The sequence below is a fragment of the Myotis myotis genome, unplaced genomic scaffold, assembly GCF_014108235.1.
Source record: "Myotis myotis isolate mMyoMyo1 unplaced genomic scaffold, mMyoMyo1.p scaffold_m19_p_2, whole genome shotgun sequence".
Lineage (NCBI taxonomy): Eukaryota > Metazoa > Chordata > Mammalia > Chiroptera > Vespertilionidae > Myotis > Myotis myotis.
The window spans coordinates 24,705,445-24,728,170 of NW_023416324.1; the positions used below are offsets into that span (position 1 = coordinate 24,705,445).

Consider the following 22,726-nt stretch of genomic DNA (forward strand, 5'->3'; position numbering starts at 1 on the left):
GGCCCGTATCCGTGCTGGGAAGGGTGGCCAGTAAGATCGTACTGCCGCCCACCCCACCCACCCCGCCCCACACACGCAGGCCTGGGATTTCCCTGCCTCCTGCCCTGGGCCACACACAGCAGGCCTGGACCCCAGGATGGGGTGGGCGGCAGCTGGGGATCTTGCTGCCGCCCACCCCGCCTGCCCCGCCCTGCTCCGCCCGCCCCACCCCACACACAACAGGCCCGGATCTCTCACTGGGGCGGGCGGTGGCTCAGATTGCGCTACCAGCCGCCACACCTGCCCCCCTCAGGGCGCTGCCGCCCGCCCCGCCCGCCCCGCCCTGCATATGGCAGGCCAGGATCTCCTGCTGGGGCGGCCAGCGGCTGGGGATCGCGCTGCCGCCAGCCCCAGGAGGGGCGGCGCAGTGGGATCTGCCTGCAGTATGCAAATTAGCCGCCATCTTTGTTGGCGGTTAATTTGCATTCACACTGATTAGCCAATGGAGGCGTAGCGAAGGTACGGTCAATTACCATGTTTGTCTATTATTAGATAGGATAACAAGAAATATCCATATGAATTTTGCTTTTGCTTATGTTGTTCAAATCTTGATTGCTTTATAACATCATTCATTGATTCCTAATAAAGTCACAAGAGAAATTACCTTTAGAAGTTAGTGCTACAGAAAAAAAAAATCTATGGTCTGTCTCCTCTGATAAACTGATTCCTTTCAGATGACAAGATCTATTCAACATGTACAGTGTTTTCATTCTTACCCTGCAGCCAGGAACTGAGAACTAAATTTCAAATTTAGTCACAGTCGCCGAGACCGGTTTGGCTCAGTGGATGGGGCGTCGGCTTGCGGACTGAAGGGTCCCAGGTTCGATTCTGGTCAGGGGCATGAGCCTTGGTTGCGGGCACATCCCCAGTGGGGAGTGTGCAGGAGGCAGCTGGTCGATGTTTCTCTCTCATCGATGTTTCTAACTCTCTATCTCTCTCCTTTCCTCTCTGTATAAACTCAATAAAATATTAAAAAAAAAAGTTTAAAAAAAAAATTTAGTCACAGTAATTTTTTTAAAGAAAAACATTTCTTTTTTTAAATATATTTTTATGGATTTCAGAGAGGAAGGGAGAGGGAGAGAGAAAAAGAGGAACATCAATGATGAGAGAGAGAATCATTGATTGGCTGCCTCCTGCACGCCCCCTACTGGGGTTGGATCCTGCAACCCAGGCATGTGCTCTGAGTGGAATCTAACACATGACCCTTCAGTCCACAGGTGGATGCTCTATTCAGCTAGGGCTGTCACAGTCATTTTTAAATTATTAGGATAATTTTGATCTTTTTTAAAAAATATATTTTATTTATTTTTTACGGAGAGGAGGGGAGAGGGATAGAGAGTTAGAAACATTGATGAGAGAGAAACATCCATCAGCTGCCTCCTGCACACTCCCCCGCTGGGGATGTGCCCGCAACCAAGGTACATGCCCTTGACCGGAATCGAACCTGGGACCCTTCAGTCCACAGTCCGAAGCTCTATCCACTGAGCCAAACCAATTAGGGATGATCTTTTTCTTTGGCCCTAATGTTCCATTTCGAGTTTTCTAGACTACCGTTACCCTTCTTTGTGTCCTTATGGAAAGGAGATAGGATAAAATAAATGTAACATCTAATATGCACAGTCATTTTAGAATTATTTCTGCTATTTGTCAAACATAAATGCAAAAAAGAAATTGACCTATGTTTGATCCTTATGAAATTTGGATTAACTGGGGAGGACTCAGAGAAAAGCAACAGAAAGGGACAAAAAATGGGACTGAGGTAGCATGTTCATATTCTCCAACTCAAATACAGGGGCATATTGATCAGACATATGACCTATTGGAGGAGAGTATCTAAAATTTAGATTGTTCTGGAAATTCCCAGAGATATGTCGAAGCAGACAGATCCCGGGGTCGTTGTCATTATTTAACATATATGAGTAAATATAAAAACGCTTCAACCTTTTTTGTATCACAGATCCCTTGGACCTGCTCCCTAGTAATATACAAGCGCACCGTTTCCGAAAGTGGAACCTTCCTGGTATCCATTTATTATTCCAGAATATCAAAAGCACTTTTCCGCGGGCCCTGCTGTCAAGAATTCAGAGACCTGAGCTGGCAAATCAGCTATCCGCTGAAGTTTTTAACAGACACCATTCTTAAACGGCTTAAACTAGTTTTGGTTGTTTTCTGTTTGTCTTTGACCATTTTGAGTAACAGACCTCTCTGAGGAGCTGATGAAAGTATGGGTCAACTACCCTAAAATACACACAGACACAAAATTGTGCACTTTCGTGGGATTGGTGGACTTCCTGAAGTCCATCCTCAGACCTCGGGTTCTGTTTAAACTGACACTTCCTGGAATCAGGGGAATGCCCTTGAGGACTTTTAAAAATCACCCTCTCCTTTTATCGCGGGGCAAGGACTAGATTGGAGGTTACGGGACCCCTAGACGCCAACCCCGACGCCTCTCCACACACCCCTCCGAGCTGGCCGATCCGCTCCCCCTCCCCCAGGCCCGTGCGCGCAGGTGCGAAACCCTAAAGGGCCACCCGGGAGCGGAGGCGAGGGAGGGGGTGGGCGTTGGAACCCTGGGAGGGGCGGAGGCGGGGGCCTTCCCTTCGTTGCCTGGCGACCAAGTTCTCCGCCCAGGCCGTTCCATTTGCTCGGTAGGGGGCGCCGGCGGCGGACCGTGGCTGACGGACCTCCCAGAGCGGCCCTCTTCCGGCGTCCCACCCCCGGCCTGGCGGTGGGCACGCCCGTGACGTCACAGGAGGCGGGGCCAGCGCCGCTGCCGGGTGCTGGAGGCGCCATTGGAGCCGGCTTGGCTCGGGAGCTCCGCTGAGCAGGCGGAGGTTGGGCCGCAGTCACCGCCGCGTCCGCTCCTGGTCCCTGGCCCGTCAGCGGCATGGCGTGCGGGGCGACGTTGAAGCGGCCCATGGAGTTCGAGGCGGCGTTGCTGAGCCCGGTTTCCCCGAAGCGGCGGCGCTGCGCCCCGCTGCCCGGCTCCACTCCGGGCCTCAGGCCCCCGGACGCCGAGCCGCCGCCGCTTCAGATGCAGACCCCACCGCCGACTCCTCAGCAGCCCGGCCCGCCCGGCAACGAGCGGCGCCTTCCGACTCCGGGTGAGCGGCGCTGCGGGCTTGGCAGGAAGCCAGGCCCTGGCACCGGGAGGGGGCTGCGGGGGGAGGGTGATGGGCGCTAGGCTGATTGACCCCCGACCCCTTCTCCGTCCTGAGAAAAGGGAACTGGGGTGCCGCTGGGCCTGCGCGCTTCCGGGGATGGGAGACATCCGGGAGGGGCGGTGGGGCCACAGAGCCCGTTTTCTGTTTTCCTGGAGCTGGAGAGCCTGGAAGGGTGGGCAGCCAGGGGGAGACGGGCACATCCCTGGCTGCTCCGGGCCCTCGCCGGGCCCCAGCCCCTCCTGCCTCCGCCGCCTGGGCCTGCACGGAGCCGCCTGGAGGTCCAGTGGGCCCTGGAACATGGGATTCTACTCACGAACCCGGCCTTGAGGGAGGGGGCCCGAGTGCGTGCTGGTCCGCGCTGCGCGGTAGCTCGTCGGGAGACCTGATTTCCAGGCGTCTGGAGGGACCCGAGGCCCCGCGGAAGTTAGGGAATCCGATCTCAACCCGACTACTTCTAAGGGACTGGACATGCTCTTTATTGTATGGCTATTGTACCATATATGGCGTGACCTCGGTCGGTCCTTGGCGAGAATTTGAGAATCCTCAAATGTACAGAGATATACAGAGGTTCCAGGAGGAGGAATTCAGCTCTCCTTAGCAAAGAGGGTCGCCTTCAGTCAGGGCATGGGCCACGTGAAGGGGAGAGCTGATGTGACCATCAAGTAAAAATTAATTTTAAAAAAATGTAACCATTGTGTGGGAGTTGAGGGGGAAAATGCACCAGAATTAATGTTTAGCAGTTTAAAGGGCGCCCGGAAATGGGGGGAGTCTCCGAACTGAACTTTGGCAAGTCGTTCCTTTGTGTGCTTTCTGTTTTTCAAGCATAAGCAAAACCTTGGAATTGCCATGAAATCATTCTTTCTTCACCCGCTTTCAGTTAGCAGTGAATGTCGGCTCTATGCCTCCTTTGCACATCCACCCTGCAGGTTCCAGGCCCTCGTCCTCTCTAACCAGCCTTCCTGCAGTCGCCAGCCCGGCCGCCCTGGACGGCCTGTCCTTACTCATGTTCACCTCCTCTTTATGCTGGCAGTCAAAGGATTTACCAGCTACAACCATCTCTTCCCTAGTCAGTCTTTCACACGTTTTCCACCAAACCAGGCCCCTGCTCTTTTCCCCCAGGCCCACCTGGCAGTGTCTGTGTTCTTGCCTTCCATCATGATGTTTTCCCCTGCTCTTTGCTAATCCAAATGCACTAATTTTCTTAAGTCTCCGTCCATTACCTGACTAACCCTGCCCCATGAGGAACTCCGTTCGACTTTAAATTCCCAGACCACTTATGTTGCACTGAAGAAGAATGTTTGCAGAAGTTTTTGTAAAAAGTCCTTCAAAGGCTGAGGGTGACTTTTTTTTTTTGTCCACTGCTCCTACAGCTACAAATAGAACTTCAATAAAATACAATTAATAGTTGCTCCATCTGTCTTGATGAATATTATGTAAATGTTTTATTTCTCCCAATTCTACTCTGTAGACTGATTTTATTGTAGTTCACATTACACTAAATGCATAATAAATTATTGCTGAATGTATTTGGGAGCCTAAAAATTTGCAGAGTGCTATAATGGGATCACTACTTTTTTAAACTTAAAATTTAATCTTCCCATACAGATCATGCAAACTAGCTTCTTGGTCATTGTATTGTAAAATATTCTGCTTAAAATATTCATTTGAAACACAATGACAATAGTGTGGTAAAGGCCTGGGATGGGCAGTGGGTGTGAGCTAGAAGGGATCAATGGGGGAAAAAGGGAACATCTGTAATACTTTCAACAATAAAGCGAAGTTGTTTTTTTTTTTTAAATTAAGTCTTTATTATTCAGATTATTACAGTTGTTCCTCTTTTTCCCCCCCATAGTCTCTTCCACCCGGTTCCCACCCCACCCCACCCTCTGCCCTTACCCTCCCCCCACTGTCCTCATCCATAAATGTACGATTTTTGTCTAGCCTCTTCCCACACCCCCCTCTACCCCCCCCCCCAGAATTGTCAGTCCACTCCTTTTCTATGCCCCTGATTCTATTATATTCACCAGTTTATTCTGTTCATCAGATTATTTATTCACTTGATTTTTAGATTCACTTGTTGATAGATGTGTATTTGTTGTTCATAATTTGTATCTTTACCTTTTCCTTCTTCCTCTTCTTAAAGGATACCTTTCAGCATTTCATATAATCCTGGTTTGGTGGTGATGAACTCCTTTAGCTTTTTCTTATCTGTGAAGCTCTTTATCTGACCTTCAATTCTGAATGATAGCTTTGCTGGGTAAAGTAATCTTGGTTGTAGGTTCTTGGCATTCATCACTTTGAATATTTCTTGCCACTCCCTTCTGGCCTGCAAAGTTTCTGTTGAGAAATCAGCTGACAGTCGTATGGGTACTCCCTTGCAGGTAACTGTCTTTCTCTTGCTGCTTTTAAGATTCTCTCTTTGTCTTTTGCCCTTGGCATTTTAATTATGATGTGTCTTGGTGTGGTCCTCTTTGGATTCCTTTTGTTTGGGGTTCTCTGCGCTTCCTGGACCTGTAAGTCTATTTCTTTCACCAGGTAGGGGAAGTTTTCTGTCATTATTTCTTCAAATAGGTTTTCAATATCTTGCTCTCTCTCTCTTCTCTGGCACCCCCATAATTCGGATGTTGGTACGCTTGAAGTTGTCCCAGAGGCTCTTTACACTATCTTGATATTTTTGGATTCTTTTTTCTTTTTGTTTTTCCGGTTGGGTGTTTTTTGCTTCTTCATATTTCAAATCTTTGACTTGATTCTTGGGATCCTCTAGTCTGCTGTTGGAACTCTGTATGATATTCTTTATTTCAGTCAGTGTATGCTTAATTTCTTGTTGGTCCTTTTTCATAACCTCGAGGGTCTCACTAGATTTCTTGAGGGTCTCACTAAATTATCAGCAGTTTCTAGAAAATTCTTGAAAAACCTTAAAAGTGTGGTTTTGAACTCTATATCCAGTAGTTTGCTTTCCTCCATTTCTTTCATTTGTGATCTGTTTCTTTGTTTCCGCATTTTTTATGCTTCCCTGTGTTGATAGAGTGGCTTTGTGTGCTAGGTGTCCTATAGAGCCCAGCGGCTCAGCCTCCCCAATTACCTGAGGTGGACACTCTTGGTGCACCCCCTTGTGGTCTTTGTGCACAGTCTTGTTGTAGTTAAGCCTTGATTGTTGTAGGTATCACTGGGAGGAATTGACCTCCAGCCAATTGGCTGAGAGAATCAGCTGTGTCTGCAGTGGGAGAACTTCTGTGCTGGAGACACCCTTCTGGGGCAAGACTTGCTTCATTGGGATTTGGTGCTCACTGAGTCTGCCCCCTGAGTGTGTCCCCTATGGATCTGAGGAGTTGTAATCTGGATGGTCCCACTCTGACCACTGGGTACACTGGCTCTAGGATCTCTAAGGAGGTGCTAATTTAGCCTCTGCCTGAGGCTACCCATCAGGAGCTATGGAGAGATCTGCAGATTCCTCTTCTTTGTTTGGGGTTTGAAGGTGCCCAGATGAGGCCCAATGCAAGCTGCTGTGGGGCCTTGAGCCTTCTTTTGGAAGTTCTGGTTTTCTCTGACCCAGCTGCAGTTTGTTAGGTAATTTTCAGATTTCAAAGGGTCAGCCTTTGATATGCAAAAGCCTCTGAGCACAGCTTGGGTGGGGCGGGGTCTCAGGGGATCAACAGGGCGGAGCAAACAGCTATGGCTGATCCTCAGTCCTACCCTAAGAGGCCCTGCATCTCAGTGTCCAGGTAATCGCTGCAAGCACCTCTGAGAGAAAGCTGCCCTTGAGTTCCGCCCAATGCCAGACAGTCCAGTTTTTCCCGTATGAGTCTGGGTCCCCAGAGACTCACCCAGAACTGGAGTTCAGAGCAATTGGGAGCTTGAGACTACCTCCCTATTGAAAAAGACAACCGCATCCTCAGTTGCCAACCCTTTCCATGTGCACCTCTGTACCTCTGCACTTCCACACCTCCTCTGAGTCTTGGTATGCTTTTTCTTTCCTTCTAGTTGTAGCATTTCCACTCAGCCAGCCTTCCTGTGGTTTTGGATGATGTCCGTTTTGTCTTTTAGTTGTATGTTTGAAGTGGTTGTGCGAGGCAGCAATTTCCGGTGTGTTTACCTATGCTGCCATCTTGGTTTCTCTCCAAGCAGAGTTTTAAAAAATAAATAAAGTATTCATTTGTAAAGATTGATCAATTATGTTTCTTATATTAGAATAGGGTTCTGTTAAGAAAGAAACAAAGTATGAATGACTTATTAGTGCTTTGGCTTACATGAAAGATACCCTCTGGGTTAAAAAATATGGGGGAGGAAATATTAGTTGCTATACAAGTAGAAAGAATAAAGCCAATTAGTAGAAAAGTGCATTTAAAAATCAATGTCTCCACTCTGTAACATCCTAGTCATTATCTCAAAGGTTGTGCAATTCTCTCAGAAATGTTTTATTTCAGAAAAAGATATGTCACAGTACTTTTTGTGGTAAAAGCCTATAAAATTAAATATTTTATTGCTTAAATGAGTGAGGTGGATGGATGGAGGTATGGAGGGGGGTTGTTGAACTCGAAGATATTTGTAAACATGGAGTGAGTAGATGAAAAGCATTAATTGATCATGAATTGGGGGCAGGAATAACTTCCAAATGAGGTAGCATTTTAGCTGGGTCTTAAATGTTGGAAGGGTAGAAACAGCCCCATTTCAAGCAAAGCAAAATTGCTTGAGCAAAGGCCAGAAAACCCACAAATGAAGAAAAGGATAGTTTAATGCAACTGGGTTATATTGGGAGATGGAACTGGCAAAAAAAAAATGGACTTAGTCTGATAAAACGTAGAAGCACAACCTCAAATAATGAGAGGCAAAGATTAAAATTATCCACTGTTAAAAAAGAAATTTGCTGCCTGGCTGGTGTAGCTAGTTTGAAGGGCAACCTATGAACCAGAAGGTCCTGGTTCAATTACCAGTCAGGGCCACATGCCTGGGATTGTGGGCTCCATCCCCAGTATGGGGCGTGCAAGAAGCTGCCTATCAATGAAAATCTCTCATCATTGACATTTCTCTCTCCTTTTCCCTTCCTCTCTTAAATCAATAAAAATATATTTTAAAAAAAGAAATTTGCAGTTTTCTTTTTAAAAAAAATATGTTTTTATTGATTTTTAGAGAGAGAGGAAGGGTGTGGAGAGAGAGAGAAACATTGATTGACTGCCTCTTGCATAACCCCTGCTCAGGATCAAGCCCTCTTCCAGGGCATGTGCCTTGACCTAGAATTACACCAGGGACCTTTCAGTGCATGGGACAATGCTCAACCAACGTTCACCCAGAGCAGGCCAGAGCAGAAAGTTGCATTTTTCTTTTTCTTTTTTTTTTTAGATGCCTTTGCCTGTTACATGTGGCCTTCTTGGGAAGAAAATCACATCTGCTTCCTTATTTTTCTCCTGTGTGTATCATGTTTAGATTCTTGGACTTGCTAATCCTTCTGCCATCCTCAAAATTGTATCTTTCCATTTGTTCACTTTGCCATGCAGGAGGCAGTGGAAGGTTTATCAAAGATCTTCTGTTCTCATGAGCCTTGTCCTCATACATTTTCTTCTTGTTTCAAGTCTTTTCAATTACTTACAACCTTGTATTGCATCTGGCACATGTGTGCTTGGAGAATATATTTTAAAGATGAAGCAAAGACTTCATAAATTGAGAGATCTAACACATGAACTTTACAGCATTCTTAAAGGAAAGCTTTGCTAAATACTGCATTGTTCCAGTGTTTAGGCTGAGTGTTTAGTTATGTGTGGAGCTACTTTGAATTTGTCAGTTCCTGGCCTTGTACCATCATTTGTTATGGCATTATTAATGTCTTCGATTTTTCATTCTCACAACTTTATTGGGCAGACATTTAGCATTTATATTGAAGAACTGGGCTAAAGATCTTGAATGACTTCCCAAGGTCATAGTCACACATCTAGGAAGAAGCAAATTGAATTGTTAACACTTCCCCCTCCCTATTAAAAAATAATAACATACCTAGAGGAAGGTATACATTAGAATAATGTGAGTTGGGGTGGGTAATATAATTTTCTGGGTTTTAGGAGCCTTTATTATCTGAAAAGTGAATATACATTCTACCACAAAAACAAACAAACAAAAAAACTTGCAAACCACATCCTTCCAGATTCTGTGTTGTCTCTAGGAATGTATTCAAGGTGGTTAGTATTTGTGTGTCCTGGACTCCTTTTAATAGTGTTCGTTTTTTTATTACCTTGACTCAGAATAGTAACCTGAATCCTACCAAATATTGCCTCTTATAAAATCAAAAAATTCTCTTTTAAGTCCTGTTCATGAATTCCAAGCAATAAATTTCAGATCTTCCTCTAGCTATGAATATAATGGTTTCTGCTTTCCTCTTCTCTAAAGATCTTGAGTCCAAACAGGACAAGAGCCTTGGGTGGTAAGAGACTCACCCCTAGTGCCCTGACTTGTGAAATTGTGCAACTTAAGGAAGATAAAAAATAGTTCCCTATTAGGTGAAAGATTTTTTTTTCCTTGGAAGTTGTAGTTAATGCTACAGCAAACAGTAACTCTGGTCTTCATTGTCACTGGAAACAAGCAAAGAGAACTGTCTGAGTGGCATATGCCAAAATAATAGCTATTCTACATATTGTTGAAATAGTGATAATAAGAGGGCACACTTTGGGGGTTATAGGAGGAATAGTTTATTCAGTATAAATATTTTTCTTGTTAATATTTATTACATGGGGAGAAGGATAAGAAGTGACTCAAGTGAATGTTCATGTGTGTTTCTTTTTTTATTTAGAGCAAATTTTTCAGAACATAAAACAAGAATATAGTCGTTACCAGAGGTGGAGACAATTAGAAGTTGTTCTTAATCAGAATGAAGCTTGTACTTCAGAAAGTCAGCCTCACTCCTCAGCACTCACAGCGCCTAATTCTCCAGGTAAGTATACTTTAATTTGCACAGCCCATTTAAGAGTTTGTAAATGGTACTTAAAATGATGGGGACTGCTCAATGGGTAAGTGGTGTTACTTGGGAGTAGTAGAAATGTTTTGAAACTAGATAGAGATGGTGGTTGTACAACCTTGTGACTATGCTAAATTGTTCACTTTATGTCACTTTCACCGCAAATAATTTTTTTAAAAATATATTTTTTTGATATTTTTACAGAGAGGAAGGGAGAGGGATAGAAACATCGATGAGAGACTAATATCAATCAGCTGCCTCCTGCCCGCCCCCTACTGGGGATGCACCCGCAACCAAGGTACATGCCCTTGACCGGAATCGAACCTGGGACCTTTCAGTCTGCAGGCTGACGTTCTATCCACTGAGCCAAACCGGTCAGGGCACCGCAAATAATTTTTTAAAAATTCTCTTATGCTGAACCAGTTTGGCTCAGTGGATAGAACGTCAGCCTGCAGACTGAAAGGTCCCAGGTTCGATTCCGGTCAAGGGCATGTACCTTGGTTGTGGGTGCCCAGTAGGGGGCGTGCAGGAGGCAGCTGATGGATCTTTCTCATTGATGTTTCTAACCCTCTATCCTTCTCCCTTCCTCTCTGTAAAGAAACCAATAAAATATATTTTAAAAAATTCTCTTATAACCCAGAGGTTTTGGCTCTGAGCCCCTTTTCTAATTGCTCTTGCACATACATAAGTGGTAGACCTTTCAATGGTTATAGCTAACAAGTCTCAATTTTAGTAATACAATTTTGGTTTTTTGTTAGTCCTGATTTTTAGAGAGAGTGGAAAGGGGAATGGAAAGACAGAGAGAAACATCGATGTGAGAGAGACACATCGATTGTCTCCTGCATGCACCCCAACCAGGGTCAGGGATCAGGCTGTAGCCGGTGTATGCCCTTGACTGGAATCAAACCTGAGATCCTTCAGTCTATGGGCTCACACTATCCACTGAGCCAAACTGGTTGGAGCTAATTTTGAAGTAATAGAATATGTTATGGGTAGAGAAACGAGTACAGATAATAACTGGCTAGACATTTTGGTCAAGTTTCATTTGTAGAGGGGGAAAAAATTGGTTTCAGCAAAAAAAAATTATTTGTTTCAGGCTGTTGAATATTTTTATAGACTAAAGGCCAAAGAAACAAATTCCAGGCTAAGCCTTGAAAAACAACTCAGAACTGGACTACCAATGGAACTGCTTTTAAAAAATCATGATTAGGAAGTCAATTTCCATGTTTTCTGGCTTTCCAGTGGATATTTTGGTTCCTAACTACTATGTTATAAACATTTCACTCTTCTTGGCCCAGATTCAAAAGGGATCAAGGATGAGATATATAGTGGTTGTCTCATTCATATTTCAATGACTTTGCTAATAATTTTTTATATTGAGCAAGTCATTTGCTCTCCATAAGTGTCAAACTTTTTTTCTTATCAAAATCACCCATGGAACTTAAAAGATTCTGAAGCCCTACCCCAGAACTAGTGCCACCGTTAATTATGATGCACCACCTTGGTTAAACATAGGTCTAGTGATCTCCAAGGATCTGGGGAGCTCTCATGCAGTCAGTCTACTTTTCCTAATCTAGATTAGAGGCTTTATATCAGCTTTAAACTTTTTTTCTTATTCTTGACCCAGAAAGCATTGAGTGGGCCCTGGTTGTTATGGCATCAGAACTATTTTTTTGTATGCAGGTGAGCTAGCATACTTGGATACATGTTGTTTCTCTTCTCAATTTACCTTTGTCCTTGCTTTGTAAACAAATGTCAGAAACTGAGAATTTTGTGGAAATATTCCATGTAAATTAGTGAAAATATCATTTTTATAAACAATTTTTATATCCTAGGACTGTTTGCATGAAGTTATTAATTCTGAACTTTAGAACTAGAATTTGTAAACTAGATTTGTGTTTTGGCTAGGTTCCTCCTGGATGAAGAAGGACCAGCCCACCTTCACTCTCCGACAAGTTGGAATAATATGTGAGCGTCTCTTAAAAGACTACGAAGATAAAATTCGGGAGGAGTATGAGCAAATCCTCAATACCAAACTAGAAGGTAGGCTGAGGTAGTGGCTATGCCATTGTTAATAAAGTTCAGTAAAGATTAACCCCAATTAAGTAAATAACTTAGGAGGACATCCTGCAAGAAGACTTAATGAATTGTGATTATTAAGTTATTCCTTTTGGTGATTGTACATGTTTCATTTATATATTATATGGAAGGACTTTTTATTTACATTTCTGAAAAAGGATAAGCCAAGCTTTTCTGAGAGTTTTTCATATGAACAAAAGCATTGAGTAGACTGTTTGGGCTGGCTGGCTTGTGAACTGGTGGTTGGGATAGTGCTAACCATCAATAGATGATTGGGAGGTGTGGAGTAGAGTTAACATAATCAGACTTCCTGGTGAGAGTCACTTAGATTATGTGGGAAGTCAGGCTTCCTGTGATTTGGAGGCACATTAGAATAAAGTTTGGAAAGCACCACTTAGGCAAGAATAAAAGGAGTGATTAATGGTGGCAACAAGTTAGAGCCTTTTCTGAAAGGCAGGGATCTGACTCAGTACCTGTTAAGTGAAAGAGGAGGGTGTTGTGATCAGAGAGATTTTAGGCAACAACTTCTTCCTTTAACTGTTGTTTCCTAACTTGACCCACACCATGTGGTGCCTCAGAATGTTAATAGGCCTGCTGTAAATTGAGAACTGTTGGGGTTAGCAACAAAATTAAATGGATTTCTTTATGGTAGAACTTCTTTTAATATACTAATAATGTATAAGAAGAAACTCTTGTATATCATTCTCCTCTCCTACCACCACCCCAAAATTGTTCAGACCAGCTGTCTCTAAAGCACTTCTGTAGCACAAACTATCATTAGGTAGAATGAAATTTTCTCCTAGCTTTTAGCCATCCCACCTTTTCACTCAATGTGTATGATGAAATTTAGAGCCATGGTAGAGTACAGCAAAGGGCTTCAAGCTTCATGTTTTATAAGAGATATCCTAAAATTTGCTGGCGCAGTAGTGAGCATGTCCGTCTGTCTTAGGAAGCCATTAGTAGGGGATAGAGTTACAGCAGGGACAAGATTATTAGGGAAGTGTTATGCTGTAGGTCAGTGATGGCAAACCTATGACATGCGTGTCAGAGGTGACACGCGAACTCATTTTTTTGGTTGATTTTTCTTTGTTAAATGGCATTTAAATATATAATATAAATCTTTGTTTTACTATGATTCCAAATATCAAAAAATTTCTATATGTGACATGGCACTAGAGTTAAGTTAGGGTTTTTCAAAATGCTGACACGCCGAGCTCAAAAGGTTCGCCATCACTGTTATAGGTGATAGTGGTTAAATCTAGGAGCCAGGGATTTGGGTCTAGCATCTAAGAGGAAGTAACAAATCTCAAGAGTGATTGTTGTAAGAGGTCCTGGGAATAAATAAACAGGGAAGCTAGATGTGATCCTGACACTTGATTCTTGAAAACTGGGGAGAGTTTCCGGGAATAGTATATACTGTCTTGTCCCTCACAGAACAATATGAATCTTTTGTGAAATTCACACACGACCAGATTATGCGACGATACGGGACAAGGCCCACCAGCTGTAAGTATTGCCAAGTTTCTTTGAATTACCCAACTTCCAAGAGCAAAATTTTACAACTGAGTACTTTGTCTCCTGATAGCAAAAAGCCCTTGTGAAGTAAAATAATAGCTATCACTTAAGAATATTTACATGCCTAGCACCATGCCAAACCCTATGAGGGAAGAACTATTATTGTTAGCTCCATTATACTAGTAACAGTAGCACTTAAAGAAGTTAATTTGTCCAAGTTTATGTAGCTAGTGGTTCAGCCAAGATTAAAACCTACGTAGTCTACCTGACTTTTCCCCAGAAAGGTAGTTTCAATTGTTAATTTATGAAAGTTACCTAGTTAAGTTGATTTCTTAGACTAACTTGTCAAGAGTGTGGTCAGAATTTCTTACTTCTAACTATATATCCACTGAACCTGACTCAGATTTCTTAAATTCTTCAAGATTTAGGACCTTTTAAGTGGTGATTCATATTCTCCATGCAGCTTATCACATTTACCATTGGTTGTTATTTAAAAAGCACACAATATTTTTTAATATTGTTACACGTTTTTGTTTTTATTCCTAATTTATAGATGTGTCCTGAAGCTTTCTTGCATATCTGGGTACCAGGTTTGACCTCAAGAGATGGCTGCTGTGCACTTTTTGCAACTGGTTTGATATCACATTTCAGCTCCAACTTTGCATCCTGAGAACACTTAAAGGTTTCTGCAGGTCCATTTTATACAACTTGAAAGACCTTAAAACTTTCTGGTTGCCACAAGCATATCTTTCTTTTATGCTCATCCAATAAACAGCTGTGCCCTACTGTGATAGATTTTTGAAGCAAAATACCTGGAGCAGCAGTTTAGCAAAATATGCCCTCAGTGGCACTCAACAAATGGAGTTTCCCCAAGCACAGTTCTGTAAGAAGTGTGTGTGAGAGTGTATGTATATGTATGTATGTGTATTTTTAAGTTATTATTTGTATTGTGCAAATTTTTTTGATCTTGGGGATTCTGGCTGTGAATTTGATGCACGACAATTATGGTTAAAAACATTTGCTTGATCTACAGAAGATCATTAATGTTTTGTGACCATGTAAGTTGTAACAGTGGGTTGTTTTATGTGTAGGTATTGTTAAATACAGGGACTGTTTTCAGGCACAGAATATGAATCATACATTAGGATGGACATCAGATGTGATTATGATGACATAGCAAAGGTCTGTGGTCCTAGGTCTGTAAATGCGTGGTGAGGAATTAAAATAAACTGGAGACAGGCCATTTGACACATGGAATCTGCCTAGCTGTATTGGAATGATACTTTGACTCCAAGCCTTAAAATACCCATGTGGAGTCTGTGCTCACCTCATTCACACACAGAGCTCCCTGGACACTGAACCTCTAAACAGAAAAAGTCTCCCCCAGAGCAGGAGCATCAGGGTTTTCTCGGGAGCATCGACCAGGTGAGCATGGGCTGGGGCTGGGCCAGGCCCCGGCAGCACTGCTACTTGGGAGGAGCCACTTCACCTTTGTATCAGTTATTACATACAGATTTGGATCCTTTGGTCAGGTTCTCCCAAATTCTTTTAAGAGGTGTCCAAGTTCAACTGCTTGAGCTTTGTTTTGGCAACCCCCTGCCCAAAGTTGCTTACAGACTGTTCTTCACCTTGTTTTCAAGGCTGAGGAACAGAAAGTAGCCTCTGTTTTGAGGAGGTGGAAGTTAAGTATACATTTATTTTTTACTGTGACTTGTTCAGGACCACATTTTACAAATGCCTTGTTTTGTTTATTATCGTTTCTGGAAAGGAAAGTTCTATTAAAATTGTTTTAGTTTGAATATAGAATAGTTTTTTTAATTACAGTTTATTTTGAAAAATCTGAGTGTAATTAAAATGTATGCCAATACCTTCCAAAGTAAGGTTTACAGTTTATTTTGAAAAATCTGAGTGTAATTAAAATGTATGCCAATACCTTCCAAATATTCAGACAGTTCTGATCAGATGGCTTAATTTCTGGAATATTCACATTGGAAGATTCCTTATTAATGAATGTCTTTGACTTAAATCTAACCAAAAACTGCAACGTTATTCTTTGTACATTTTCATTATATAGTGTTAACAAGCTTAGTTGCAAACAAATAAAATACTTAAGCTATTTGTTTACCTTGCCTTCTTAATACTGTGATGATGTTTATTAAAATAATTTACGTGAGGCTGCTATAACCACTTCCTCATTTTAACATTACATTTAAGAGTTACAGACTTTTTTTTAAGCCCAACAGTGATCTTTTGATAATTAAAGAATTATTTTACTTCATATTTGAAGGACAATTTGTTTCATCTTTTTTTTCCAGAGTAGTCACTTGTTCCTGAAAGAGGAACATAATAGTGGCAGTAATGGGAGTGGCCTTACAGTGGGATAGCCACACCAAAACAAGGGAAGGGCAGCTGTGGGGGCCATCAGCAGTCCTGAAGGATGGATCAGGAACAGGGAAACTGCCTCACTTAAATCTTCTTGTTACAGAATCAGTGTGATGTGCTCACTCAGTATTGTGAGTGTCAGCCCCATTCTTACTGAATAGCTTCTGGCTGGGAAATAGAGTTAAGTTTCGGTAAGGAAAATGACATGCTATTGTATTATGATATGGTTGCTTTTTGGGGCCACATGGTAAGACCACACCACCATGGTTGGATTTAGGGATCTCCTTTAAAGGGATTAGACATGTTTGCTTAGTGTTTTATCCAGGTAAAAGACATCCTAGAACAGAAAATGGAGACTTGTAAGATAGGCCTTAGACTAGAAAAAGGAGTTTTCTCTAGACCTTGATTTCTAGAATCTGAACTAAGGCACATTCCCATGTAGGGAAGTATCTTTATCTCATGAGGATAGGTCAAGGCCCAGGGAAGAAGTGGTCTCAGAACAGCCATATCTAGTGAGTTAAAATATTTTGTGTTTTTGTTTTAGTTGTTATCCTCTTTAAAGCCTTGAGTTTAAGGACAATCTAAGGAGTAAGTGTCCCTCCCTAAGTTAGAGGAGTTCAGGGGAGATCAAAGTTTTGAGTCAGTGATAATTGGTAAGAGCTCCCCAAGAAGAACATCAGGGGATATAAGAATTTGGGCCAGCTTCCATACATGGTGAATCTTCTCTGCCCACCAGGAAGGATTGTTTGGTTAGTGTAACAGTTAAAGAAATGGCCTTTGGATGTTTGTAACCCTAGACTTTAGTCTGCCCTGCCACTATTTTACTATGTGAGCCTTGCCAAGTTACCGAACTTTCTGAGCCATAGTTTTCTTACCTGTAAAACAAGGATTAATTGTATGTACATCGTTGGGTTTTTGTTTTCAAATAAATGCAAGATTAGATTAAGTCATGTCAATAAAGTATTTAGCACAGCTTGGGACATAGGCTATGCACTTAAAAATGTTACAGGAGGTTTCTTTACAATGGTCATCATCAGCTCTGAAGACCAAATTCTTCCTTTCTGCAGCAGTGATTCTCAACTTTCCAGTATGAAGAGTCCTTTGTTAACAACAAAATTTCACATTCTCTTATTAGAATTTGTACTTTTAAGTGTTTGACTAAGAAAACAATAAAAGATGAATGACAAATGAATTCAGTGATGCCTTTCAGTGAATTTGTATTTTGTTACTCACTAAATCAGGGGCCAGCAAACTGGCCTGTTTTTGTAAATAAAGTTTTATTTGAACACTGCCACACCTATTAATTGGCATCTGGCTGCTTTCACACTGCAACTCCAGAGACAGACAGTATGGGCCACAGGGTTGAAAATATTCTCTGGCCCTTTACAGAAAAGTTTGTGAGCCCCTGCACTGTAGTATTGATATGCATTTGAAAAGCTCACAAACAAGCACCACGTGTCATGGATACGTCCTAATTTATCATTCCTAGGGGAGTTACACATTAGTTTGAAGTGTGATGAAAAAAGCCTCTTTCTACAAATGAAAATTGACTGCCAAAGTGAGTTATAGAAAAAGTAATGAACTTAGAGCAATGATTCTAAAGGATGGGGACGGAGTATACTATCAGAGGGGGAAAGGCTTAGAATGACTAGTTATTTTATCTTTGGCATATTTAATTTTGAAATTTTAGATACAAAAGTGGATTATGAGGACTTCGTGTGTATTAGAACATAGCATGAGTTTAAAGAGAGTTTGTTGCCGAAACCGGTTTGGCTCAGTGGATAGAGCGTCGGCCTGCGGACTGAAAGGTCCCAGGTTTGATTCCGGTCAAGGGCATGTACCTGGGTTGCGGGCGCATCCCCAGTGGGGGGTGTGCACGGGCGGCTGATGTTTCTCTCTCATCGATGTTTCTCTCTATCTCTCTCCCTTCCTCTCTGTAAAAAATCAATAAAATATATTTTTTTAAAAAAATAGAGTTTGTTAAATACTGTTCTTAAGAACTGACTTCTTTGCTGTCGTGGTGATTCCTTGAAAACAGCTTCTGAGAACAGTTGCAGCCTTCTATAGCTGCAGTTAAACTGGATCATGGATAAGGTTGACCCCTTCAGGAAGAAAGGAACAAGTTTACTTAGGGAAAGAGCTCTAGCTAAGTACCCCAATCCACACTTGTAAATAATTAGCACTTTATTGCAGGGAGGGAATAACTTTGTCTAAAATTTTAATACCTGAAGTCTTCATGGGTCTGTTGTTTTTACTGATTGTTGTTTATAGTGCCTTTTCTCGTTTCATGCCAGGTTATCTGTGAGCTGGACAGTATATTTGAAAAGTTACCCTATCTAATAAAAGAGAGACATGGTAATTGGCATACAACCACTACCCTTCCCATTGGCTAATCAGGGTTATATGCAAATTAACTGTCAGCCAAGATGGCGGCCGGCAGCCAGGCAGCTTGAAACTAACATGAGGCTTGCTTGCTTCAGTGACGGAGAAAACCAACGTTCCCCCGCCTGCCTTGCAGGCCTCTGAGCCTGCAGTTTGAAACATTTTAACAAATATAGAAGCTTAAAAAAAACCCCAGAAACAGCTTTCAGTGAGCTGGGATCTCAGAGCTGGAGTATACATTGTTTCGAACCGAAACAAACCAGATACCTACTTTCAGCAGCGGAGGCCTAAGAGCTGGAGCCTCAGAGCTAAAGCTGGCCCAGAATTAAAAAAAGAAAAAAAGGAGCAGTTGGGAGCTTCAGGCCAAGCCTGAAAACAGCCCTCAGCCCCTCACCCAGACTGGCCAGGCACCCCAGTGGGGACCCCCACCCTGAAGGGTGTGTGACCAGCTGCAAAAAGCCCTCAGCCCCTCACCCAGGCTGGCCAGGCACCCCAGTGGGGACCCCCACCCTGATCCAGGACACCCTTCAGGGCAAACCAGCCAGCCCCACCCATGCACCAGGCCTCTACCCTATATAGTAAAAGGGTAATATGCCTCCCAGCACTGGGATCAGCGGAGCCACGAGGCCTCCCAGCACCGGGATCAGCATGACAGGGGGCAGCGCCCAAACCCCCTGATCGCCCTGCAGCTCTGTGTGTGATAGGGGCCAGGGCCACAACCTCCCTATCCACCCTGCTCTGTTTGTGACGGGAAGGCGCCCCAACCTCCTGATCAGCCTTGCTCTGTGCCTGATACGGGGTAGCTCCCCAACCTCTGATGGACCCTGCTCCGTGCGTGACAGGGTAAGGAGCCCCAACCCCCTGATGGGCCCTGCTCTGTGTGTGACGGGGCAGCGCCCCAACCCCTGGATTGACCCTGCTCTGTGCGTGACGGGGTGGCGCCGCAACCTCCCCATCAACCCTGCCTTGAGTGTGATAGGGGGCGGTGCCCCAACTCCCCAATCGGCTCTACCCTGAGCATGACTGGGGATGGCATCGCAACCTCCCAATCCGCCCTGCTCTGTGCATGACAGGGGGTGGCACCCCAACACCCCAATCGGCCCTGCTCTGAGCCCGACCAGGGGCTGCACCTAGGGATTGGGCCTGCCCTCTGCCACCCGGGAGCAGGCCTAAGCCAGCAGGTTGTTATCTCCCAAGGGGTCCCAGACTGTGAGAGGGCACAGGCCAGGCTGAAGGACCCCCCCTTCCCCCCAAGTGCACAAATTTTTGTGCACCGGGCCTCTAGTTTGTAGAAATAAACAGTACAAGGATGACATACTTAACCTCTAAAAGGGATTTATTGTTGCCTATGGCTGGGAATAGTTTCAAACTTTCTTAATTCAGATTGAAGGCTGGAGGTCCCCTGGGTCATCCAGATGGCACACAACTAGGTATCCAGTCTATGTGAGGAAGGTTTACTTTTTTTTCTTCTTTATTAAGGTATTACATATGTGTCCTTACCCCCCCCCCCCATTGTCCTCTCACCCCCACCCCACCACTCATGCCCTCACCATGCTGGTGTCTGTGTCCATTTGGTTAGGCTTATATGTGTGCATACAAGTCCTCTGGTTGATCTCTTGCCCTTACCCTCATCCTCTCCTACCTTCCCTCTTGTTTTTTTGAGGTAGGTCTATTGAGCTATAAACTTCCCTCCCAGGACTGCTTTCATTGTGTCCCATAGATTTTGGATTGTGTTTTTTTGTCATTAGTTTCCAGGGTGTTTTTAATTTCTTTTTTTTATCTCTCTGGTAACCCAATCATTGTGTAATAACATGCTATTCAGCTTCGAAGTATTTGAATTTTTTAGATTGTTTTTATTGTAGCTTATTTCTAATATTATGCCATTGTGGTCTGAGAAGATGCGTGATATGATTTCAATCTTCTTGAATTTGGGGAGACTGCCTGTGACCCAATATGTCGTCTATTTTTGAAAATGTCCCATGTGCACTTGAGAAGAACATATATTCCGTGGCTTTAGGGTGAAATGTTCTGAAGATGTCAATTAAGTCCATCTGATTTAGTGAGTCATTTAGGATTGCTGCTTCTTTGCTGATTTTTTTTCTAGAGGATTTATCCAGTGATGTCAGTGGTGTATTAAAGTCCCCTACTATGATTGTATTGTTGTCGATCTCTCCGTTGATATCTTCCAGGAGTTTTTTTTATGTATTTGGTGCTACTGCATTGGGTGCATATATGTTTACCAGGGTTATATCCTCTTGTTGTATCGATCCCTTTAGTATTATGAAGTGGCCTTCCTTATCCCTTATGACCTTCACTTTGAGGTTTATTTTGTCAGATATACTAGGTGTACCAGTTAATAATGCAGATTTTGTCATCAAAACACAATAATTTCAAGAAAAACATCAAAAGCGTTTTATTCAAAGTAATGTCCATTGCTAGTTAGACATTTCAGGTAATTTGTGGATATGGCCCCAATAGAACTTTTCTTGTTTTGAGGCAAACCATTCAGAGACCCAATTTTCCACTTCATACATTTTGAAGTGCTGCTCAGAAAGTGCATGTGTCATCAATTGGAACAAGTGGCAATCTGAAGGAGCAAGGTCTGGTGAATACGGTGGGTGGGTTAATACTTCCCAGGCAAGATCGTTTAACGTGTCTTTAAACTGGTTTTGAAGTGTGTGATGGTGTGTTATCATGAAGCAAAATTACTTTGCTATGTCTAATGGCACATTCTGGTCATTTCACGATCAAAGTGCGGTTCAAATTGATTTTTTGTTGTTGGTAGTGATCTGTATTAACAGTTTCACCTGGTTTTAGAAGCTCATAATACACCACACTTTCCTGATCCCACCAAATGCAGAGCATTGTCTTCTTTCTGAAGTGATTTGGCCTTGCAGTCGATGTTGATGGTTGACCTGGATCAACCCATGATTTTGTGCATTTGGGATTCTCAAAATAAATCCACTATTCATCGCCAGTTACAATTAGATGCAAAAAAGACTTTCATGCCACTGAAACAACATTTTATTGATGACTTTCCGGTTTTCCATTTGTTTTTCATTCAGTTGATGTGGCACCCATTTTCCTCCCTTTAAAATCTCTCCCATTGCTTGTAAACTATTGGAAATTGTTTGCTGAGCAACGTTTAATCTTTTTTTTTTTTTTTTTTTTTTTTAAATATATTTTATTGATTTTTCACAGAGAGGAAGAGAAAGGGATAGAGAGTTAGAAACATCGATGAGAGAGAAACATCGATCAGCTGCCTCCCGCACACCCCCTACTGGGGATGTGCCCGCAACCAAGGTACATGCCCCTGGCCAGAATCGAACCCTGGACCTTTCGATCCGCAGGCCGACGCTCCATCCACTGAGCCAAACCGGTCAGGGCACGTTTAATCTTCCTGCAAGTTGTTTTTGAGTTTGAGACGAATCTTCATCTAATAATGCTTGTAATTGTTGGTCTTCACACTTTTTCGGTTGACCTGGACATCCTTTGTCTTTCACATTGAAAGCATCACTTTTAAAGCTCTTAAACCAGCATTCACAAGTATGTTGAGATGGAGCATGTTCACCATAAGCTTCCCGAAGTATACGATAACTTTCAGCAGCACTTTTCTTCAAAATAATGAATTAAAACTTCCCACAAATGCTCTTTTTTTGGCATGAAATTTGACATTTTTAAGCATAAAAATATCTATGATGTTAACACCTTCAGCAAATTTGACATACGAAGTTTTGAAGCCTGCTGTCAATACAACAAAATAGCATACATATCAAGTCACATATATATCAACATATGTGTAACTCCATCTATTGAAAAAAATCCGCATTATTAACTGGTGCACCTAGTAAGTATTGCTACCCCAGCTTTTTTTTTTTTTTCATTTCCATTTGCCTAAAAGATGTTTTTCCATCCCTTCACTTTTAGTCTGTGTGAGACCTTGTTCTGAGGTGGATCTCTTATAGACAGCATATATATGGGTCATGCTTATTTATCCATTCAGCCACTTGATGTCTTTTGATTGGAGCATTTAGTCCGTTTATGTTTAAAGTTATTAATGATAGGTACATGTTTGTAGCCATGTTTATTTTTTATGCCTGTGTTCCTTCTTATTATTTCTTTTTACACCAGTCCCTTTAGCATTTCTTACATTGCTGGCTTGGTAGTGATAAAATCCCTTAGCCTTTTATTGTCTGTGAAGTTCCTTATTTCCCCTTCAAATTTG

The 22,726-nt window shown here is 42.8% G+C and overlaps 2 protein-coding genes across 6 annotated transcripts in view; one reads left to right on the top strand and one right to left on the bottom strand.

The window, feature by feature from the left end:
* Positions 1–22,726, bottom strand: part of RHBDL2 (rhomboid like 2) — a 114,925-nt gene that overhangs the window by 65,706 nt on the left and 26,493 nt on the right. The window lies entirely within an intron of this gene.
* Positions 2,793–22,726, top strand: part of AKIRIN1 (akirin 1) — a 35,701-nt gene continuing 15,767 nt past the window's right edge. For 2 of the 5 annotated variants that reach the window (XM_036352634.1, XM_036352635.1), the window contains exons 1-4: positions 2,793–3,143; positions 9,979–10,119; positions 12,052–12,186; positions 13,657–13,728. In XM_036352634.1, coding sequence (XP_036208527.1) covers positions 2,927–3,143; positions 9,979–10,119; positions 12,052–12,186; positions 13,657–13,728 — 565 coding nt within the window. In that variant the 5' untranslated portion in view covers positions 2,793–2,926. Of the gene's footprint in view, positions 3,144–9,978; positions 10,120–12,051; positions 12,187–13,656; positions 13,729–14,290; positions 15,537–22,726 lie in introns of those variants that run through there. The other 3 variants (XM_036352636.1, XM_036352632.1, XM_036352633.1) reach the window with 3 other exon arrangements.